This window comes from Pongo abelii, chromosome 18, assembly GCF_028885655.2.
Source record: "Pongo abelii isolate AG06213 chromosome 18, NHGRI_mPonAbe1-v2.0_pri, whole genome shotgun sequence".
NCBI classification, from domain to species: domain Eukaryota; kingdom Metazoa; phylum Chordata; class Mammalia; order Primates; family Hominidae; genus Pongo; species Pongo abelii.
Window position 1 is genome coordinate 11,757,068 of NC_072003.2, and position 24,846 is coordinate 11,781,913.

The window sequence follows — 24,846 nt, forward strand, 5'->3', positions numbered from 1 at the left end:
CCCCCAAATTGTTAGAAATGAGCTGGGAGTTGCAAAGAAAACGAACACTCAAAAGACTTCTCAGCAAGGTAAATTTACTTCTGCAGAAGGGTGCTGTCTGCGTCAGTCACAATCACAAGAGCACACCGAACAAAGGAAAGCAGGGGTTTTTATTCCTAATGCCATTCCTGTTTCTGTGTCCTCCCTGTCTCCCCCCACCTCCCCCGTTAATTGGGGTCAGACCGCACAATCTAAACAGATCCCAATTGACTAGGTTTAGCATTTAGAATAGGACAAAGAACCAGGAAGTTTATTGTTTGTGCCTAACAATTTAAAGTAAGGTAGTGTGGGTCAGCTACAAGCTTGGTGGATGCCTGGGCCTGTTAATGGCAGGAAAGGTTACTTATAAAATAGAACAAAGGACAAGGGGGGTGAAATCCTTTGAAGAGAAACTGTTCCTAACACCTAGGTTTTCTTCTAGGGCTTTTATGGTTTTAGGTCTTATGGTTAAGTCTTTAATCCATCTTGAGTTAATTTTTGTATAAGGTGTAAGGAAGGGGTCCAGTTTCAGTTTTCTGCATATGGTTACCAGGTTTCCCAACACCATTTATTAAATAGGGAATCCTTTCCCCATTGTTTGTTTTTGTCAGGTTTGTCAAAGATCAGATGGTTGTAGATAGGTGGTGTTATTTCTGAGGCCTCTGTTCTGTTCCATTGGTCTATATATCTGTTTTGGTACCAGTACCATGCTGTTTTGGTTACTGTAGCCTTGTAATATAGTGTGAAGTCAGGTAGTGTGATGCCTCCAGCTTTGTACTTCTTGCTTAGGACTGTCTTGGCTATGTGGGCTCTTTTTTGGTATATGAAATTTTAAGTATTTTTTTCCAGTTCTGTGAAGAAAGTCAATGGTAGCTTGATGGGGACAGCATTGAATCTATAAATTACTTAGGGCAGTATGGCCATTTTCATAGTATTGATTCTTCCTATCCATTAGCATGGAATATTTTCCATTTACTTGTGTCCTCTCTTATTTCCTTGAGCAGTGGTTTGTAGTTCTCCTTGAAGAGGTCCTTCACATCCCTTGTAAGTTGGATTCCTAGGTATTCTCTTTGTAGCAATTGTGAATGGGAGTTCACTCATGATTTGGTTCTCTGTTATTGGTATATAGGAATGCTTGTGATTTTTGCACATGGATTTTGTATCCTGAGACTTTGCTGAAGTTGCTTATCAGCTTAAGGAGATTTGGGGCTGAGATGATGGGGTTTTCTAAATATACAGTCATGTTATCTGCAAACAGAGACAGTTTGACTTCCTCTCTTCTTATTTGAATACCCCATATTTCTTTCTCTTGCCTGATTGCCCTGGCCAGAACTTCCAATACTATGTTGAATACGAGTAGTGAAAGAGAGGGCATCCTTCTCTTGTGCCAGTTTTCAAAGGGAATGCTTCCAGTTTCTGCCCATTCAGTATGATATTGGCTGTGGGTTTGTCATAAATAGCTCTTGTTATTTTGAGATATGTTCCATCAATACCTAGTTTATTGAGAGTTTTTAGCATGAATGGGTGTTGAATTTTGTCAAAGGCCTTTTCTGCATCTATTGAGAGAATCATGTGGTTTTTGTCATTGGTTCTGTTTATGTGATGGATTAAGTTTATTGATTTGTGTATGTTGAACCAGCCCTGCATCCCAGGTATGAAGCCAACTTGATCGTGGTGGATAAACTTTTTGATGTGCTGCTGGATTCGGTTTGCCAGTATTTTATTGAGGATTTTCACATTGATGTTCATCAGGGATATTGGCCTGAAATTTTCTTTTGTTGTGTCCCTGTGAGGTTTTGGTATCAGGATGATGCTGGACTCATAAAATTAGTTAGGGAGGATCCCCTCTTTTTCTATTCTTTGGAATGGTTTCAGAAGGAATGGTACCAGCTCCTCTTTGTACCTCTGGTAGGATTCGGCTGTGAATCCATCTGGTCCTGGACTTTTGGCTGGTAGACTATTAATTACTGCCTCAGTTTTAGAACTCGTTATTGGTCTTTTCAGGAATTCGATTTCTTCCTGCTTTAGACTTGGGAGGGTGTATGTGTCCAGGAATTTATGCATTTCTTCTAGATTTTCTAGTTTATTTGCATAGAGGTGTTCATATTATTCTCTGATGGTAGTCTTTATTTCTGTGGGATCGGTGGTGATATCCCCTTTATGATTTTTTATTTTGTCTATTTGATTCTTCTATCTTTTCTTCTTTATTAGTCTGGCTAGCGGTCTATTTTGTTGGATCTTTTTAAAAAAAAACAGCTCCTGGATTCATTGATTTTTTGTTTGTTTGTTTGTTTTTAAGGGTTTTTCATGTCTCTATCTCCTTCAGTTCTGCTCTGATCTTAGAGTTATTTCTTGTCTTCTGCTAGCTTCTGAATTTGTTTGCTCATGCTTCTCTACTTCTTTTAATTTTGATGTTAGGGTGTTGATTTTAGATCTTTCCCGCTTTCTCTTGTGGGCATTTAGTGCTATAAATTTCCCTCGAAACACTGCTTTAAATGTGTCCCAGAGATTCTGGTACATTGTGTCTTTGGTCCCATTGGTTTCAAAGAACATCTTTATTTCTGCCTTAATTTTGTTATTTATCCAGTAGTCATTCAGGAGCAGGTTGTTCAGTTTCCGTGTAGTTGTGTGGTTTTGAGTGAGTTTCCTAATACTGAGTTCTAATTTGATTGCACTGTGGTCTGAGAGACTGTTAGGATTTCCGTTCTTTTGCATTTGCTAAAGAGTGTTTTAATTCCAGTTATGTGGTTAATTTTAGAATAAGTATGATGAGGTGCTGAGAAGAATGTATATTCTATTGATTTGGGGTGGAGAGTTCTGTAGATGTCTATTAGGTCCACTTGGTCCAGAGTTGAGTTCTAGTCCTGAATATCCTTGTTAATTTTCTGTCGTGTTGATCTGTCTAATATTGACAGTGCGTTGTTAAAGTCTCCCACTATTACTGTCTGGGAGTCTTAAGTCTCTTTGTAGGTCTTTAAGAACTTGCTTTATGAATCTGGGTGTTCCTGTATTGGGTGCATATATATTTATGACAGTTAGCTCTTCTTGTTGCATTGATCCCTTTACCATTAGGTAATTCCCTTCTTTGTCTCTTTTGATCATTGTTGGTTTAAAGTCTGTTTTATCAGAGACTAGGATTGTAACCCCTGCTTTTTTTTGTTTTCGATTTGCTTGGTAGATCTCCCTCCATCCCTTTATTTTGAGTCTATGTGTGTCTTTGCATGTGAGATGGATCTCCTGAATACAGCACACCAATGGGTCTTGACTCTATCCAATTTGCCAGTCTGTGTCTTTTAATTGGGGCATTTAGCCCATTTACATTTAAGGTTAATATTGTTATGTGTGAATTTGATCCGTCATTATGATGCTAGCTGGTTATTTTGCCGGTTAGTTGATGCAGTTTCTTCACAGTGTCGATGGTCTTTACAATTTGGTATGTTTTTGCAGTGGCTGGTACCGGTTGTTCCTTTCCATGTTTAGTGCTTCTTTCAGGAGCTCTTGTAAGGCAGGCCTGGTGGTGACAAAATGTCTCAGCATTGGCTTGTCTGTAAAGGATTTTATTTCTCCTTCATTTAAGAAGCTTAGTTTGGCTGGATATGAAATTCTGGGTTGAAAATTCTTTTCTTTAAAAATGTCGAATATTGGCCCCCACTCTCTTCTGGCTTGTAGGGTTTCTGCAGAGAGATCTGCTGTTAGTCTGATGGGCTTCCCTTTGTGGGTAACCTTACCTTTCTCTCTGGCTGCCCTTAACATTTTTTCTTTCATTTCAACCTTGGTGAATCTGATGATTATGTTCTTAGGATTCCTCTTCTCCAGGAGTATCTTTGTGGTGTTCTCTGTATTTCCTGAATTTGGATGTTGGCCTGTCTTGCTAGGTTGGGGAAGTTCTCCTGGATAATATCCTGAAGAGTGTTTTCTAACTTGGTTCCCTTCTCCCTGTCACTTCCGGGTACAACAATCAAACGTAGATGTGGTCTTTTCACATAGTCCCATATTTCTTGGAGGCTTTGTTCGTTCCTTTTCAAAAATTCTTTTTTCTCTAATCTTGTCTTCTTGCTTTATTTCATTAATTTGATCTTCAATCTCTGATATCCTTTCTTCTGCTTGATCAATTCAGCTGTTAGTACTTGTGTATGCTTCATGAAGTTCTCGTACCTTGTTTTTCAGCTCCATCAGGTCATTTATATTCTTCTCTAAACTGGTTATTCTAGTTAGCAATTTGTCTAACCTTTTTTCAAGGTTCTTAGCTTCCTTGCATTGAGTTAGAAGATGCTCCTTTAGGCTGGGTGCACTGGCTCACACCTGTAATCCCAGCACTTTGAGAGGTCGAGACGGGCACAAGATCAAAAATTCGAGACCACTCTAGCCAACATAGTGAAACCCCATCTCTACTAAAAATACAAAAAATTAGCTGAGCGTGGTGGTGCACGCCTGTAGTCCCAACTACTCAGGAGGCTATGCAGGAGAATCACTTGAACCCGGGAGGCAGAGGTTGCAGTGAGCCGAGATCACTCCACTGCACTCCAGCCTGGGCGACAAGAGCAAAACTCCATCTCAAAAAAAAAAAAAAAAGTGCTCCTTTAGCTCATTGGAGTTTGTTATTACCCACCTTCTGAAGCCTACTTGTGTCAATTCGTCACCGTCATTCTCCATCCAGTTTTGGTCTGTTGCTGGCAAGTAGTTGTGATCCTTTGGAGGAGAAGAGGCATTCTTGTTTTTGGAATTTTCAGCCTTTTTGGGCTGGTTTCTCCCCATCTTCGTGGATTTATCTACCTTTGGTCTTTGATGTTGGTGACCTTCGGATGGGGTCTCTGAGTGGACGTCCTTTTTGTTGATGTTGATGCTATTCCTTTCTGTTTGTTACTTTTGTGTCAGGCCCCTGTGCTGCAGGTCTGCTTGAGGTCCACTCCAGACCTTGTTTGCCTGGGTATCACCAGTGGAGGCTGCAGAACAGCAAAGATTGCTGCCTGTTCCTTCCTCTGGAAGCTTCATCCCAGAGGGGCACTGACAGATGCCATCCAGAGCTCTCCTGTATGAGGTGTCTGTTGGCCCCTACTGGGAGGTGTCTCCCAGTCAGGATACACGGGGGTCAGGGACCCACTTGAAGAGCCAGTCTGACACTTAGCAGAGCTCAAATGCTGTGCTGGGAGATCACTGATCCGCTGCTCTCTTCAGAGTCCTGTCCAGCAGGGACATTTAAGACTGCTGAAGCCCTCAGCCGCCCCTTCACCCAGGTGCTCTGTCCCAGGGAGATGGGGGTTTTATCTGTAAGCCCCTGACTGGGGCTGCTGCCTTTTTTTCAGAAATGCCCTGCCCAGAGAGGAGGAATCTAGAGAGGCAGTCTGGCCACAGTGGCCTTGCTGAGCTGCAGTGGGCTCGGCCCAGTTCAAACTTCCCAGTGGCTTTGTTTACACTGTGAGGGGGAAACCACCTGCTCAAGCCTCAGCAATGGTGTCTTCCCCTCCCCTCACCAAGCTTGAGCATCCCAGGTCAACCTCAGACTGCTGTGCTGGCAGCGAGAATTTCAAGCCAGTGGATCTTAGCTTGCTGGGCTCCGTGTAGCGTGGGACCTGCCGAGCCAAAACACTTGGCTCCCTGGCTTCAGCCCCCTTTGTGGAAGAGTGAACGGTTCTGTCTCACTGGTGTTCCAGGCACCACTAGGGTACGGAACAGAAAAACTCCTGCAGCTAGCTCAGTGTCTACCCTAACAGCCACCCAGCTTTGTGCTTGAAACCCAGGGCCGTGGTAGCATAGGCACCGGAAGGAATCTCCTGGTCTGTGGGTTGTGAAGACCGTGGGAAAAAGGCAGTATCTGGGCTGGAGTGTACCATTCCTCACGGCATAGTCCATCACAGCTTCCCTTGAGTAGGGAAGAGAATTCCCTGACCCGTTGTGCTTCCCTGGTGAGAGCCCCACCCTGCTTTAGCTCGCCGTCTGTGGCTACACCCACTGTCCAACCAGTCCCAATGAGATGAACCAGGTACCTCAGTTGGAAATTCAGAAATCACCCACCTTCTGCATCAATCTTACTGGGAGCTGCAGATGGGAGCTGTTCCTATTCAGCCATCTTGCCAGCAATCCAAAATAATTTTATAGTGAATACTTGTATACTCAGCACTTAGATTCTGAAAACTGAGCAAGGAGCTTTCTTTTTTTATTTATTTTTTTGAGATGGAGTTTCACTCTTCTTGCCCAGGCTGGAGTGCAGTGGCACGATCTCAGCTCACCGTGACCTCCATCTCCCGGATTCAAGCGATTCTCCTACCTCAGCCTCCTGAGTAGCTGGGATTACAGTCATGCGCCACCACGCCTGGCTAATTTTGTATTTTTAGTAGAGACAGGGTTTCTCCATGTTGCTCAGGCTGGTCTTGAACTCCCGACCTCGTGTGATCCACCCGCCTCGGCCTCCCAAAGTCCTGGGATTATAGGCGTGAGCCACTACACCTGGCCTGCAGCTTTCTTTGTAAGAAGGTATTTACTTGAAAATCCAATTCTTCCGTAGGTACAGAGCCATTCAGATTTTTTTTCCATCTTTTATCGGTTTTGCAAGTTATCTTTGTAAAAAATTTATCCGTGTTATCTAAATTATTGAATTCACTGTCATAAAGTTATCAGTAAAATTCACTTGTCCTAGGCTGGGCGCGGTGGCTCACGCCTGTAATCCCAGCACTTTGGGAGGCCGAGGCGGGCACATCACGAGGTCAGAAGTTCGAGACCAGCCTTGCTAACATGGTGAAACCCCATCTCAACTAAAAATACAAAAAATTAGCCGGGCATGGTGGCAGGTGCCTGTAATCCCAGCTACTTGGAAGGCTGAGGCAGGAGAATCACTTGAACCCGGGAGGCGGAGGTTGCAGTGAGCCGAGATTGTGCTACTGCACTCCAGCCCAGTGACAGTGTGAGACTCCATCTCAAAAAAAAAAAAAAAAAAAATTCACTTGTCCTTTTAATGTTTGGGGTTCTACAGTGTATCACTGTACTTTATTTCCGATGTGGGTTAATCTGTATTTTTATATTATTTTTCCTTCTTGATCAGCCAAATTTTGTTATTTCTATCATTTGTTTTCTTTATTTTGATTCCTGTTTTTTTTTATTGTCTTTGTTTTACTGACTTTAGTTATAATTTGTTCTTTTTCCAGGTTCTTAAGAGACCTTTTCTAACATTAAACATTTAAAGCTAAATTTCCTTCTAAGCATGACTTTTTCGAAGCATCTTCTTAGTGATTAGATTATGTACTTCTTAATGCAAATATTATAATCTTTGATATATCATATCTTTGTTTTCTATCAGTTCAAAATGATTTATAATGTTCCTTGTATTCTTTGACGTATGAATTATTTGGAAGTGTGTGTTTAATTTGAAAATATTTATGACTTCTAGGTATTTTATTTTTATAATACCTGATTTCATTTGGTCAGAGAACATACTATGTAAAATTTAAATTTTGAAAGTTAAACTTATTTTATAGGCCAGCATATTATTTTACTTGACGAATGTTCCATGTACAGAATGTTGGTTATAATGTTCTATAAATGTCATGTTTCAGTTAATTGTGCCAAGATGGTTCATAGTGTTTTTTCGACCTTCTACAGCTGTGGTAGATGGAAAAAATGGTCCCTGCAAGATGTCCATGACCTAATGCCCAGAACTTGTGAATATGTTACCTTACATGGTGAAAAGAGTCTTTGTAGGTATTATTAAATTAAGTACCTTGAGATGATGGGTAGTTAATCCTGGATTATCTGTGTGGGCTCATTTTAATCAAAAGAGTTCTTACAAAAAAAGTGGCAAGAAGGTCAAAAGCAGAAAAAGGAAATGGGACAGTGGAAGCAGAGGCTGGAATGAAGTACACTGAAGATGGAGGAGGGCCTCAAGTCCAGAGACACAGGCAGCCTCCAGAAGGAAGGCCAGTACCTTGATTTCAGCTTAGTAAAACTGATTTCAAACTTTTGGCTTCTAAAACTATGATAAAATAAGTCATGCAGTTTGTGGTAATTTGTTAAGGTAACTTCAGGAAATTCACAGAGAATTTGGTACCAGGAAGTATGGGGTGCTGCTGTAACCAATACCTAAAAATGTGAAGGTGGCTTTGCAGTAGGGTAATGCGTAGAGACTAGAGGAGTTTTGAGGAGCATGCTTTATAAAAAGCCTAGATTACCTTGAACAGACTCTTATAGAAATTTGGAAGTTAAAGACTGCCCGTGGGGGTTAAAAGGAAATGAGCACAGTGGAGAAAACCTACCATGGACTTAATACCTAGATCTTCATAAACAAACTTTTGATAGAAATATAGACATTAAAAGCATTGTGTTGGTGAGGACTTGAAAGGAAGTGAGGATACATGTTATTGGAAACAGGAGGAAAGGGGATTTGTGTTACATAGTGGCAGGAAGTTTAGTTGCATTGTATCCTACGGTTACATGGAAAACAGAACTTGTAAACTATGAATTTGGATTTTGTTTGACTTATGAGATTGTATTTATTTTTTTATTTTTTATTTTTTTATTTTTTGGAGTCAAAGTCTGGCTCTGTTGCCCAGGCTGGAGTGAAGTGGCACAATCTCGGCTCACTGCAACATCCGCCTCCTGGGTTCAATCAATTCTCGTGCCTTAGCCTCCTGGGTAGCTGGGATTACAGGGGTGTATGAGGTTTCTGAGCAAAGTGTTGAAGGTTTGGCCCGATTTCCTCTTGCTTCTTTTTACAATGTGAGAAAAAAAAGAAAAATTGAAGAAGAAACAAACTGTTTATCAGAAAGGAACCAGGACTTAATGATTTAGGCAATTCTCAGCCTGACCAAATTGCAGAAGACTCTTAAGAGGCTCACTATCAGAAGAATATGCCCTGGAGAGAAAGTCAAGATTTTGGCTGGACACCCTTTTGCTAGTGCCTTGGAAGGATCAAATGTCTCAGTATCCAGTCACATGGAGGGCTCTTTGAAAACACTAAGCATAGGACTCTCTTTCAGCAGGAAGTTCCCCTGTTTAGGTTTAGTATGTAGATCCTCGCCTCTTCTTTTAAGCTGCAGTTTCAATGACAGTTTACTTTTCAGAGCTCTTACAGTGCCATACTGCTTAGCTTCATTCTTCTGGCTCCACTGGGTCTCCCATTTAGCCCCTGCCGGTGCCACCTCAATCCCCAGTGCCGTTGGGTGGGAAATTCAGGAAAAGTTGGCCTATGGTCACTACCACTGCAACGGATTGGGCCTGCCATTGCCCCAGATGTCAGATGAGCACCCAACTGATAGTGCTGCTGTGGTGAATTGGGCCCCCTGATCCTGCAAGTATGGAATTGGGGGGTTAGCCACCACTTCTGCAGGTTTGGGGCAATGGATGGGTGCCCGGCTTCCATGGCACCTAGTGCATTTTTGTTCATGCTGTCCTTGATCCTTTTGAATTAATGTACATATATATTTACATATATATAAAATGCTGCAAGTTCTCAACCAAAGCTGAGAACACTGAATGTTTCAGCTTCAAGTTTTAAATAACAATTGGAAGAGCAAGTTAGCAATCTGAGTTATTTCTAGTCTTTATTAAAAGTATAACAAAAGTAAAATTTTCTTAAGTATAGTGTTTATTAGGTCCTAAAAGTTAGTCTAATAGGAATAAAGTGTTGTCTAAGTATCTGAACATTTGTTTTTCTTCTTTCCATCCAAGGTAGGAAGTTGATGTATACCATCATTTTTATTTCTTCGGAATTTTTAAAAATTCATTTTGGCAGGCAAATCACAATCATGGTCATCAGCCATCGAAATACATGTGATTTAACTTATGTTTTGCCATATGTATGCAAGAATACTTTGAAAATGCTAATTTTGTTTGGAAGGATACAATTGGTAAAATTCCCTTCAACTGCTTTTTTCTCACCTATTTAATAGGTTGCAAATTCAGAGACTATGATTTTGGATAAGAATCTGGAGTCAGTTAATAGTCCAATTGAAAAGTCTTCTGTGAATTATGAGCCTTCTAACCCTTCAGAAAAAGGAAGTAAAAAAATTAATTTGTCACCAGATCAAAATAAGTCTGTTTCTGAAAGGTAGGTGGTTTCTGCAAATATGCATAAATTTATCTAAATCTATAATAATGAATTTTTTCTTCATCACAGTTTTGGATCTTTGTAATGTTGATTATTCTTAACATTCACTCTTAAAATGTCCTATAGTTTTACTTTTACATATTATACTTCAGTTGTGGGTTTTTCTTTGGTTTTTGGGTTTTGCAGGTTTTTTTGAGATAGGGTTTCACTTTGTTGTCCAGGCTGGAGTATAGTGGTGCAATCACGGCTCATTGCAGCCTCAACCTCCTGGGCTCAAGTGATCTTCCACCTCAGCCTCCCAAGTAACTGGGACTACAGGTGTGCAATCACCATGCTGGGCTAATTTTTTATATTTTTTTGTAGAGGCAGGGCTTCACCATGTTGCCCAGGCTGGTCTGGAATTCCTGGGCTCAGGCAGTCTGCCTGCCTCGGCCTCCCAGAGTGCTGGGATTACAGGCGTGAGCCACTGCGCCTGGCCCTATACTTGAGTTTTTTAAAAAAGGAAAACATACAATCAAAAATAAGTAGATTAAACGATGGGCATTGTTTGAAGAACACCCTTTCCCACAAATAACTATGCGTACACAAGGAGGCTCTAAAACAAAGGAGAACAAAGGAGAAGCATTACAGATCTAAACCATTTATGTTTGTTTTGGGGGATTTAACATGCAGTTGTGACCCTTCAGGAGATGCCCTAATATTCTGTAATATTGGGCTCACATTTTAGTTTTAAGCCAGGAAGCTGCTGTGAAGGAGGCATTTAGTTGATGAAGGCAAGAGCCACATTTCAGTGACACTTTGTAGTGTGACCCCTTATTGATGCATGTGCTGAAACTCATGAAGTAACAAAAAATAAAAAGTGCTAGTGATGGAAGTGAAAAAGACACCATTAAAATAGCACTTTATAGAAAAATATATCCAATTTAGCCATGGTTTGTGTCTTTTATATGAACAAATCTATCTCATGTTCTATTCTGAAGGAAGAACCCTGCGAATTATAAAACTGTTTGAGGCAGCACTCTCAGCCCATGGTTAATGTGCGGATAGGTGTAACAAATGTGTAACTTGATTCTGATGGCTTTAATGGTGAGTTTTATAAAATATTTATGCAAGAAATAACACCAGCTTGAAGCAAACTCTTCCAAAGAATAGAAAAAAAGGGAACTTTTTTCAGCTCATTTTATGAGACTAGCATAACCCTAATACTATTATAAAATCAATTTAAAAATTTTACAGAAATGGAAAATTACAACCTGCTTTAAACCACAAAATAAATGCAGCTGTCCTAAACAAGATAACTAGGTAAACCAAGTTCAATAGTCTACAAAAGTTGAGTTTGACTCAAGAGTATGGGAACCTCGGTTTAACAATTAAACATCAATTAATGTGGCTGGGCATGGTGGCTCACGCCTGTAATCCCAGCAATTTGGGAGGCTGAGGCAGGTGGATCACTTGAGGTCAGGAGTTTGAGACCAGCCTGACCAACATGGTGAAACTCCATCTCTAATAAAAAATAATAATAATAATACAAAAATTGGCCAGGCACGGTGGCTTATGCCTGTAATCCCAGCTCTTTGGGAGGCCGAGGCGGGCAGATCACCTGAGGTCGGGAGTTCAAGACTAGCTTGACCAACATGGAGAAACCCTGTCTCTACTAAAAACACAAAATTAGGCCAGGTGCGGTGGCTCACGCCTGTAATCCCAGCACTTTGGGAAGCCGAGGTGGGTGGATCACGAGGTCAGGAGATCAAGACCATCCTGGCTAACATGGTGAAACCCCGTCTCTACTAAAAATACAAAAAATTAGCCCGGCATGGTGGCGAGCGACTGTAGTCCCAGCTACTCAGGAGGCTGAGGCAGGAGAATGGCGTGAACCTGGGAGGTGGAGCTTGCAGTGAGCCGGGATCACACCACTGTGCTCCAGCCTGGGCAACACAGCGAGACTCCATCTCAAAAAGAAAAAAAAAAAATACAAAATTAGCTGGGCCTGGTGGTGCATGCCTGTCATCCCAGCTACTCGGGAGGCTGACACAGGAGAATTGCTTGAACCCGGGAGGCAGAGGCTGCAGTGAGCTGAGATCACACCACTGTACTCCAGCCTGGGCGACAGACCAAGACTCTCAAAAAATAAAATAAAATAAATAAACTAATGTGATTTGCCTGGAGAAAAACCATTATCAACTCACAACTCACTATAGATGCAGGACTTGATAAAATACCCATTTATGATTAAAATAAATTCGTGGCAAACTCAGAAAAGAGGTAACTTCTTTAATCTGACAAAAATTATCTACAAAATCCCTAGGACAAATCTGATGGTAAAACATTGGAAGTGTTCCTTGGAGATACAAAAGAAAGGTGCCTGCTGTCACCATTTTATATAACATACTGGATGTCTTAGCTAATGCAAGAATGCCAAAAAATCAGGGGAAAAGGAAAAATACAAAGTATAGTAAAGAAGGAACAATATTACTACTATTTTTGGGTGATTGGGGTGTGTATGTATGAAATCTAGTGAAACCTACAGATTAATTATTAAAATTAATAAGAGTAAAACAAGATTGCTGAATTCAAATATCTAAGAAATCTTTCATATTCCTGTTTAGAATACAAGATAGAAACAATCAGGAAATAAAATTTTGGAAAAGCTGTAACACCATTATAGAAGCCCCAAATCATATCAAGTACCTAGGAATACATTTAATAAGACAAACAATAGCTGAAGAAAATATAAAACGTTAGATATTAAAGAAAAATCAATTAAAAAGATATATGGTGTGGACAAAGGAGTATTATATTTATAGAGTACAACTTCAGTCAGTATCTTAGTGTGTAATTTTATAGAACTTAATGACATGATTCTAAAATTCAGTGGGTTCAGAGGTCAAGATACTCTTTAATTAGAGAAACAAAATGGAAGGAATTTGCCTTCAGATGTTAGGATATTACAAAGCTACAGTAATAGCATAGTATGAGATTGGCACATGCTGGACAAATGGATCAGTGTAACAGTGGAGAGTCCAGAAACCCATGTATGTATGTACATGTGATATGTGATGGAGATTGTGTGGCAGTCAGTCATTTGGAAAATGATTGACTTTTAGTAAATGGTACCATCTTGTTTGCTGTTTATGTTGGGGGAAATATGAAATTGGACTCCTTTGTAAAGCTCTACAAAAAAACTCATGGATTAAGGAACTAAAAATATCTAAAGGAAATTACAAAGCTTTTAGAATATATATTATAAAGCTTTAGAATATTAGAATTATATTAGAATAGAATATTAGAATTATAAAGCTTTTAGAATATATAATGTCTTCATGAACTTGGATAGGGAAAGTTTTCTTAAGACATAAATGCCCTTGCCATAAAAGAAAAATTGATTAATTTTACCACATTAAAATTAGAAACTTCTTTTCTCAAAAGGCACTATAAAGATAGTGAGAAGACAGGCCATCCGAGTTGGAGAAGATACTCGCAGCACATATAACCTGTAGAGGACTAGTACGCAGAATATATATAAAGAACTTCAACAAATCAATGAGTAAAAGCCAAATAATACAAAAGAAAAATGGGCAAAAGACTTGTGCATCCACTTCACAAAAGAGGAGTTCGAAATGGCCAATATACATATGAAAAGGTGTTCATCTTCATTAGTAATCAGGGAAATGCAAATTAAAACCACAATGAGATATCATTTCATATCAGGTAAGGAAAAAATACATTTAAAAATCTGACTACTGGGTATTGGTGAGGTTTTGAAATAAAGGGAGTAGTAGTTAATATTTTGTTGCATGAGTAAATTGGTATAGTACTCTAAAAGAAAATTGACATTATCTGGAAATGTCAAAGATATGAATATCCTTTGACCTAGCAGTCCCAGCTCTTGATATATCCTAGTTAGAGTAATATCTATTGCATGTTGATATGCCATAGAATATATGTATAGGAATGTTTATTAGCAGCATTTTTTATAATGGCCAAAAACTGAAAGGAAAATATGTCCATCTACAGTTGAAAAAGAAATTACCGTAAATCTATAAGGTGGAATGTTGCAAATGAATGAAAATGAAGGAACTGCAGTCACATGCAGCAGTATGGATTATTCCCACAACGTGTGATTGGAAAGCAGACGCAAGACTTGTGTGATTCCATTTAAATGAAGTTCAAAAATAGCCATAAAACAAAGTGCATGATTTAGGGATTCTAAGCTGGATAGTAAATCTAAAGAGTAAAACAAGGAGATTAGTACCACATATGCCATTTATGGTGAGGAAGTTTACGATATAGGATAGAGGCATATGGATTTCTGAAGTGCTGATAATTTAAAATTTACTTACCTGAATATGGCTACATGGGCACGAGCATTGTATTGATTTAATGGAAAATATATTTTTAATATAATCTGAAAATAATTATCTTTTAATCAGAAAAGTGATTTATGCTTAGTGTAATCTGACTGATGTGTGTGGATTTATAATTACAATCTTACTACCTGTTTTCTGTTGGCCCTGTTTTATGGTCCTTTTCCTCATATGTATCTGTCTCTCTGTTTTAGTCATCTTTTGAATTAATCTTTTTTTCCATTCCCCATTACTTTGTTAATTTTACTGTTCTCATTATTCCTTTAGAAGTTATCCTAAGATAATGATATGTATTGTTTACTCATTGGAATACCACTTCTGCTATTTTATAGACAATGCTTGATCTTAGAATACTTTAACTTTGTTTACTGTTTTCCCCATCTTATGTGTTTTTGTGCATTTCAATTTTACATTAAGTCCCAGAGGATGACTACTATGTACCATCATTGTTTATTTAGAGTTACCCACATATTTATGTTTTCTCTTGCTCATTTCTTCCTGTAGTTTCATCTTTCCATCTGGGCTCATTTTTTTTTTCCACAAGAAGATCTCCATTTATTATTTCTTTTGCTTTTAGTTTTGCTTAGAAAAAATGCCGTCAGTTTTTATCCAGAAATGACTTCATTTTGTCTTTATTTTTGAAGGGTATTTTAACTTGGGTATAGAATTATATAGGTTGGCAGTTATTTTTCTTTCAGCACTTTCATTTTCATCACATTGCTTTCTGACTTCTATTTCTGATTAAATGTTTTAACATTTGTTTTATTTTTGCTTTTTCGAAGATAAGTCTCTAGCTGCTTTTAAGATATTCTACTTTGGTTTTCATCAATATACTATAAGATGTTAGGTGGTGGGGTGGTGGTAGTATACTTTGCCTTTTAAATTTATACTGATGGGGCTTGTGGCCCTTCTTGAATCTGTGGCTTGATACCTTTCATTATCTTGGGAAAATTCTTGACATTATTGCTTCAGATATTGCTTCTGGAGCATTCTATGTCTTCTGTCTTACTGGTTTCTAATTATGTGCTTTTCTATATACTCCATCTGTTTTGCTCTAGATACTTTTGTCTGGATATTTTCAACTAACCTGTATTATGTTCCAGCTTATTAATCCTTTCTTTTATTGGATCCAAGTAGCCATTAAACCTATGTATTGAATTCTTAATTTCAATTTGTGTATTTTTCAGTTCTTGGTTATTTTTTACAGATTCACGTTCTTTGGTGAAATTCTTTACCTTGCCATCCATGTGTTGAACATTTTAGTCACTAAGATTTTTAGATCTATTTCTAATGGCTCTCCTATCTGGGTCACTTTGAACTTTATTTGTGTTTGCTGTTTTACATCTTTGTCCTGTTTGTTGGGACAGTTGCTAATTTTGTGTTTGATTACTGGATATTGTATATTGGAAACTGTAAAGGCTCTGAATGATGTCTTCCACCAGACCAGATTCACTCTGTACTCTGGAAAGCAGCAGAGAGACACAGCACCTGTGATGGATTTTAGATATGTCCACAAGTTTTCGATACCCCTCCTTTAAAATGTGGAACCTAATTTCCATCTTGGACTATACTTAGTGACTCACTTCTAATGAATAGAATATGGCACAAGTGACATTATTTTAGTAGGTCATAAAAGACATTAGCTTCCTTGCTTTCTCTTAAATCGCTTGCTCTGGAGCAAGTTAACTGTCATGTCATAAGAATATCAAGCAATCTATGCAGAGCTCTACATGGTGAGGCATCCTGCTAATAGCTCTGTGAACAAGCCGTTTTAGGCTCTGACCCCCAACCCTGGTCAGACCTTTGGTGACTACAGCACCTGACAACATCCTGACTGCAACCTCATGAGAAAACGTGAGCCAGAACCCCTGAACTACACAACTTCCTACTTATTTACCAACAGGAACTGAGATAATGAATGTTTGGATTTTTAGGCCATTATGTTTTGGGGTAAATTATTACATGGCAATAGAGATACAATACAGTATTTCAATCTATTTAGAAATTGAGCAGAACTGAGGCTGATCTACAGATTTTATAAGACTTGGTGATTTCTTATTTTCCCCCATTCTTGTGTTACAGCCCTCTTGCCTGGGATATGGTCTGTGGCACCCCTCCTCTTGCTGGTCTTATATTCCAGTTCTTGGCTCCTCAATACCAGCCCTCTGTGATTTCAGTCACTTTTTGCTTGGTTTCATAGCATCCTGTATGGCTGAGTTGACAAATGCCTTGGGAGAAGAACAGTGGCCAAGTGTCTAGCTCACTTCTCTTGGATCTTGGTCTCTCTAGTTATTGGTCTGTCAAGTTATGGCTGCCACCACAGCTTTCTAATGTCTTCAAATAGATATTTTTTCCCCAATTTTTCAAATTGCTGAAGTGTGGCGCTCCATCATAGCTGTTCTACATGTCCGTCATGTACTTTTGTATACATTATCTATTTTTAAATGTTTAAAAACATTTAAGAAATAAAGGAACCCTTACAAAGGAAAAAAGAAATATATTGTTCCCTCTGTTATTATCCTGGCTCTAGAGAAAACCAGGAGATTTTATAAATGTTTTTTCTCATGCCACAGGTATTGAAGGAATTAGTGCCACTGTTGTCCGTGTCTATAGTATGGCTAGATTTAGAAGTTTAAGCATTTTTGTTTTTAGAATCAGGAGGAAATGGGAAAGGCAATAACAACTGAGCTGCAGAAGCTCATAGAAGAGATAGTTTATGGCCCAAAACACATGACAAAAATGAAACTTGCTTAAGTTGTAAGAAAATGCCTTTATGTGCAATTACTTCCAAAGAGTAAGCATCAGGGTCTAAGGCACCCAAGAGCAGATCATTTCACCAATACTGATTGAATAAAATATTAATACTGCCTAAAAAAATCTCGCATTGAATTTCGTGTGATAAGGAAATGTTTACAAGATAGAAAGGGGGACAGGAAGGAGTTACTAGCCACAGTATCTTAAGAAAGTTACTACTATTTTGCATGTGTTGCTGCCTACTCATTCTTTTGTTGCTGTTGTTGTTGATGTTGTTGTTTGGAAGACGGAGTTTCGCTCTTGTTGCCCAGGCTGGAGTGCAATGGCACGATCTCAGCTCACTGCAACCTTTACCTCCCAGGTTTAGGCGATTCTTCGGCCTCAGCCTCCTGAGTTAGCTGGGATTACAGGCCTGTGTTGCCACGCTCGGCTAATTTTGTGTTTTTAGTAGAGACAGGGTTTCACCATGTTGGTTAGGCTGCTCTCGAACTCGTCACCTCAGGTGATCCACCTGCCTCAGCCTCCCAAAGTGCTGGAATTATAGGCATGAGCCACCACGCCTGTCCATCCTACTCATTCTTTATTAAAATTTATTTAATCCTAATAATAAATGTATCCCTCTTTTACAGATGAGGAAACCAAAGCAGAGTTTCTCACCCCAAAACACTTAAGTAGTAAATGGCGGAGCCTGGATTTGGATCCAAACATTCTGTCTCCAGAACCTATGCTTTTACCTACTACATAATAACAATACCTAGAGAAATGAATTACTAATTTTAGACATAGAAATGTTTCTCCAAGGTAAACTACAAGTAGATAACATATGTTAGTCACACTCAGGCTTCCATAAAAATTATCAGTTTCCTCAGTTTTCCTCCAAGATGTGGTTCATTAAAAAAGAGCTGGGCCAGGCGCAGTGACTCACGCCTGTAATCCCAGCACTTTGGGAGGCCGAGGCTCCTGAGCGCAGGAGTTTGACACCATCCTGGGCAACACGGTGAAACCCCATCTCTACTAAAAACACAAAAAATTAGCTGGGCGTGGTGGCGTGCGCCTGTATTCCCAGCTACTCGGGAGGCTGAGGCAGGAGAATTGCTTGAACCTGGGAGGTAGAGGTTGGAGTCACCCGAGATTGCACCACTGCACTCCAGCCTGGGCAACAGAACGAGACTCCAGCCCAAAAACAAAAAAGAGCTTTCATTGGTAGCAGTTAGTTGAATAGTTTCATGAAAGTTTCATATCATTACATTAAAATCTAGTGGAATTCCAGTTAGACCATAAGTTTGCCGTTTTACAAATGGATTTCTCAAGATAAGCATTAACAGCTTTATATACAGACATAATTTTTAAAATAAAGTTAGTTGACGTGTAATATCTACTAAAAGCTACATGAACAGTATGTTAGCCTGATGAATTTTCACAAAGTGACAAATGACCCAGATTAAGAAACACCAATGGCATCCAGCCTGCCTCATGCCTGTTCTCCTAGTCATCAGTCTTCTAACACCACAAATTGTTTTTGCTTTATTTTTGCCTTTATAGAAATGGAATCATTACTCAGTGAACTCTTTTATGTCTTCTTTCATCCCACATTATGTGTTGTGAGATCCATCCGTGCTGTTGCTATTCAGCAGTTTATTCATTGCTATATAATATCATATGAATATGCCACAATTATATAATATCTATCATATGAATGTGCCACAATTAACCTGTTTAGTTCAGTTCATGGCCATTTGGATTGTTTGCAGATTGGGGAAAATATAAATGGTGCTGCTGTGAACATTCTTTTACATGTCTTTTGGTGAACGTACATATATACACTTCTGTTGGACATATGCCTAGAAATGGAATTGCTAGGTCATAAGGTATGCGTATCTTGAGGTCTGATTCCACCAACCAGTTTACCAAAGAAGTTGTACCAAGTTACACTCCCACTATAAGTACATGAGATTTTTATTACTGCATATCCTTGCCAACTCTTGGTGGTATCTCTTTCTTTTTAGCCATACTGGTGTATAGCATCACATTGTGGTTTTAATTTGTATTTCCTTCTAATAATGAAAATTAAGCAAATTTGCATGTTAGCCATTTGGATATCTTCTTTTATGAAGATTTTTGCTTTGTCTTTTCAATTTTTTTTGACAGATACATTTATTATAAATATCTTTCCTGACCCAAAGTCGTGTTGTTTCCCTAATGGTGTCTTTATATGAACTGACTGTACTTAATTTCAGTGTAGTTTTTTTTCATAGACTATATTCTTTTCTGATGAATGCTCTATCTGTTTTAACTGTTTGCTCCTACTTCCATATTTTTAAAATTATTAATCATAGTTGTTTTAATGCTCTTGTTTTAACTCCAGTATTTGGATCACCTGTGCATCTATTTCTATTGTTTTTCTGTCAGTCTCTGGTTTTTTTTGGCATGCTTGATAGTTTCTGAAAAATTGTTGAGGCTCTAAGTGATACCTTGCCATAAGACAAGGCTAATCCTCTGCTTGCCAAATAGAGTAGGATCTGATCACCTAATCTTCTCAGGGAATGGTATCACAAGGCTTGTAGTAATCTTGGTAAGGCTCCTTCTACCTCTAATTCACTCTGGTCTCTAAGACATAGCCTACCATGGTTACCATCTGAAAGCTTGGACTGTTTGCCAGGGCTCCTTCACCTTGGTGGGTCCCAAATATTATTATTTACCTCGTAAATACAATGAGACTGCCAAAAATTACCTCCTTTTTAAAGATTTTCTGCTCAGTTTCTTATACTCTCAAATAGCAATAATTTGAAGTACTGTACCTTCAACCAAAGAAAAATTAAGTGAAGGATTTTGAGATTGGTAAAGTATTATGACTGTCATATAATGAACATCTGAGAAGAATTACTTAAAATTTTCTTAGATTAGCAATGAAAAATACAGCTATCAGTCTTTCATCCAATATATGACTACTATTACTAGAAGACAAAAATATATATAAAAGAAATTTAACAATTTAGAGGGTAAAAGTGGATAGAAAATCAAATTTTTTTTTTTTTTTTGAGATGGATTTTCTCTGTCACCCAGGCTGGAGTGCAGTGGTATAATCTTGGCTCACTGCAACCTGTGCCTCATGGTTCAAGCGATTCTCCTGCCTCAGCATCCTGAGTAGAGCTCACACCATGCCTGGTAATTTTTTGTATTTTTAGCAGAGATGGGGTTTCACCATGTTATCCAGGCTGGTCTCAAACTCCTGACCTCAGGTGATCCACCTGCCTTGGCCGCACGAAGTGCTGGGATTACAGGCGTGAGCCATGGCGCCCAGCCAAAAGTCAATTTTTTTTTTTTTTTTTTTTTTTTTTTTTTTTTTTTTTTTTTTTTGAGACAGAGTTTTGCCCTTGTTGCCCAGGCTAGAGTGCAATATCGCGATCTCGGCTTACCACAACCTCTGCCTCCCGGGTTTAAGCGTTTCTCCTGCCTCAGCCTCCCAAGTAGCTGGGATTAAAGACGTGCCACCACGCCCGACTAATTTTGTATTTTTTAGTAGAGACAGGGTTTCTCCATGTTGGTCAGGCTGGTCTCGAACTCCCGATCTCAGGTGATCCTCCCACCTCCACCTCCCAAAGTGCTGGGATTACAGGTGTGAGCCACCGTGCCTGGCCCAAATCAAATATTCTTAATAAAATTTAGATTTAAATATTTGTTTTTGTTTCTTAGTTAGAAATAATGGCAAATGTTAGAGTCCCATTGAGAAATGTGATATTTAAAAAATTGTTGAATTTGTGTTTTTTTAAATCTGCATGGAAAACTGTTGAGCATGAACTGAAAAATGAACATGATTTTTGCCTCTCCCCATGCAGTCAAGAGCTACAGGAACTGACATTTTGCTGTAAACAAGGCAAATCGGGCTAAAAAATTGTTTTCAGATATTGTTCAACCAGGAGTTTAGGATCATGATTGGGAAAACAAATGAAATTAACTCTACCATTGTCCCAGCTTCCTGCCTGGAGGCATTTTCCAGTTCAAGAGCAGGGATGGAGGAGGGATTCCAAACAGAGCCTTGTGGTCTTGCTGAGTTTAGGTTAGAGATTGGAGAATCTGAGTTGGCCAGAATTTATGAAGTGGAACAGTGAAGACAAAAAAATTCAGATAGAGCTCTGAAGATCTGCAAAGGGGCCTTGAAATATTGGCTGAAAACAGATCTGCATGCAAAGGATGAAACTACGAGAGACTGGGGAAAGAACTATTGGAAAGAAGGCCAAGTGATTGATGCCTAGAAGTCATACATCTTGTTTTCCGTCTGCCTAGAAGGAAGATTGGGAACCTTTTGCTTTCCCCTTGGCTACAATGAAGAAAATTTGTAATCAGAATTAACAGGTAGGGTCCACAGATGGGTATTGCTTTAGTGGGGCTCAGTTAGTCCCAGAGACTGCAAAGAATCTATACACAGAAAAGCCAAAAGCAAGCTTCAAAGGAATCAGGCTAATCCTAAGTAATTTAATTGCATGCCAGAACAAAGTCTAACACTCTTTTGAAGGAATGAAACAACATCCATTACCCAACAGCATAAATTTTACAATATCTGACATCTAATGAGAAATTCCCAGGCATGCAACATAGCAAAAATATGACCCATTAACAAGGAGAAGAATGAAGTGATCTACCTAGAAATAATTTGGATTTAGCAGACGACCTAAAAGAGCTATTGCCAATATATCAGTGAAATAAGTATAGAAAATGTTCAGTCTAAAGCATGGAGAGGAAAAAGACTGAAAAAACAACGAACAGAGCATCAGAGACCTATGGAACAGTATCAAGCAGTCTAATACACATTATTGGAGTATCACTAAGGCAGGGGTGAGCAAATGTTTGAAGATACAGTGTCTCAAAATTTTCCATAGTTGATGCAAATTCTAAATCCATAAATGAAAAAAAGTTAAATTCAAGCAGAAGAAACATAAAAGTATACAAAACCACATCATCAGATTGCTGAAAGTCAGGGAGGAAGGGAAAATTTTAAAAAGTAGCTACACAAAAGACGTATCACATAGAAAGGAACAGAAAGTCTGACCAACATGGAGAAACCCAGTCTCTACTAAAAATACAAAATTAGCCCGGCATTGTGGCGCATGCCTGTAATCTCAGCTACTCGGGAGGCTGAGGCAAGAGAATAGCTTTGAAGCAAGGAGGCAGAGGTTGCGGTGAGCCGAGATCGTGCCACTGCACTCCAGCCTGGGAAACAAGAGCAAAACACCATCTCAAAAAACAAAAAAGCAACAAAAAGTAATAATGGCACCAGACTTCTTGTTGTAAGCTGTGCAAACTAGAAGACATCTCTAAAACTGAGATCATAGATACTTCTAAAGTATTGAAAGGTTAAAAAAAAAAAAAAAGTCCATTCAGAATTCTATACACAGTGAAAATATGTTTCCAAATTGTAGGGGAAAAACAGACTTTTTAAGCCAAAAAAAGGTGAGAGAATACATCAACAGACCTACATTACAAGAAATTTTGGAGGAGATTTTTCAGGCAAAAGGAAAATAGTATTAAATAGAAATTTGGATCTGTACAAGGTAATATAGACTGACAGACATTGTAAATATGTTGGCAAATAGAAAATATTTTTGTTTCTATATAGTGTATACACACAACACACACTCTATATAGAAACACTACATCCTATATATGTAGAATATATAGTTTAGAAATTATATATATACACACACACAAGCAAGAAACAATTGGAATTTGAAATTTAAAATGGATGCCATTTACAATAACTTCAGAGAACATAATATATTTAGGGATAAACCAAAACCACCTAACCTAAAACTACAAAGTATTACTGAAGAAATTAAAGGAGACCTAAATAAGTGGTGAGATATGCAACTTTCATGAATTCATTAAGATGTTACTTCACCCCAAATTGTATATCTATCAATGCCTCAGCCATTTTTGTAGAAAGTAACAAACTGATTGATTAAAAACTTAAGGCCAGGCATGATGGCTTACACCTATAATCTGAGCACCTTGGGAGGCCAGGGCAGGAGGATCACTTGAGGTCAGGAGTTCAAGACCAGCCTGGCCAACATAAAAAACAAGTTAAAAAAAAATTTTTTATAAAGTTAGCCAGGGCTGGTGACACATACTGTCGTCCCGGCTACTTAGGAGGCTGAGGTGAGAGGATCCTTTGAGCCCAGAGGTTCAGGCTTCAGCAAGATACATTTGCACCACTGCACTCTAGCCTGGGAGACAGAGCATGAGTCTGTCTCTTAAAAAAAAAAAATTATATATATGTGTGTGTGTATATATATGTGTGTATGTGTATATATATGTGTGTGTATATGTGTGTGTGTATATATATGTATATGTGTGTATATATATATATATATGAAAATGCAGAGACCTAGAAGATGAAAACAATGTTGGGAAAGAAAGTTAGAAGACTACACTATCTTTGTTCAAGGCTTAACTATAAAGGTGTAGTATTAAGACAGTGGTGTTGGCATAGGGATAGGCATATTGACCAGTGGACACACTAGAGAATACACATGTAGCTCATTGGTTTACAACAAAGGTACCAATGTAGTTTAACAGGAAAAGATGTTCTTTTCAACAAATGTTGCTGGAATAGAGGGAAAAGTGAACCTCAGCTCTTACTTCATACCATAAACAAAAATTAACTCAAAATGGATCATACACCTAGGTACAAACAGTAAAAATATAAGATGTCTGCAAGAAAATGGTATAATTGGACTGGGCGCAGTGGCTTACACCTGTAATCCCAGCACTTTGGGAGGCCAAGGTGGGCGGATCACCTGAAGTCAGGAGTTCAAGACCAGCCTGACCAACATGTTGAAACCCTGTCTCTACTAAAAATACAAAAATTAGCTGGGCATGGTGGCATATGCTTGTAATCCCAGCCACTGAAGAGGCTGAGGCAGGAGAATCGCTTGAACCTGGGAGGCAGAGGTTTTGATGAGCTAAGATTACACCATTGCACTTCAGCCTGGGGAACAAGAGCGAAACTCCGTCTCAAAAAAGTCACTCATAAAAAAACAGGGTCAAAATTTCTTGAAATACTCTATAACCATAATCAGCATCATTTATCATCATTGCCTCAATTAAATTTGTGGTAAATATTGCTACTGGAGAGATACAATAAAGAGTAGTAGCAGTTTTTTTTTAAATAATTTTCTTTATTATAGTTTTCTACCTTTAGGAGTCCAGGTGTTTTTATGGGTCTTAATAGATTTCCTTCATTACATGATGTTTCATTTTTATAGAAGCAAGTATATATGCTCAAATGAATTTGTATGTTTTATACATTTATGTCCATTGTATATTTATATATATTTTGAGTCATTGTGAAAGACCCATAAAATGTAGTAGGGATCTAATTATTGGATTTTGATGAATCTTTGGTCATATAACTGAATTGGTAATAAATGGAGTTTTTTTGGGTATTTGGTTTTATCATTTCTATTTCCCCCCACGATTGTTCAATTAAAACATTATGAAATGTTAAGTTAGAGGACTCCTAACCACTAATTGCATGTTTAAGCCTGATAATGCATGTTTAGTTTTTGTTTTTAATTTCTTTTTATCATTTTAGTAACAATGATGATGTTATGTTGATTTCTGTGGAAAGTCCTAATTTGACAACTCCAATTACATCAAATCCAACAGGTATCTTAT

At 38.6% G+C, this 24,846-nt stretch overlaps 1 protein-coding gene across 10 annotated transcripts in view; it reads left to right on the plus strand.

Annotated features, from left to right (window-relative positions):
* Positions 1-24,846, plus strand: part of ATF7IP2 (activating transcription factor 7 interacting protein 2) — a 95,017-nt gene that overhangs the window by 61,102 nt on the left and 9,069 nt on the right. For all 10 annotated transcript variants that reach the window (XM_054533455.2, XM_054533452.2, XM_002826111.5 and 7 more), the window contains 2 exons: positions 9,897-10,054; positions 24,764-24,837. In XM_054533455.2, coding sequence (XP_054389430.1) covers positions 9,897-10,054; positions 24,764-24,837 — 232 coding nt within the window. The remainder of the gene's footprint in view (positions 1-9,896; positions 10,055-24,763; positions 24,838-24,846) is intronic.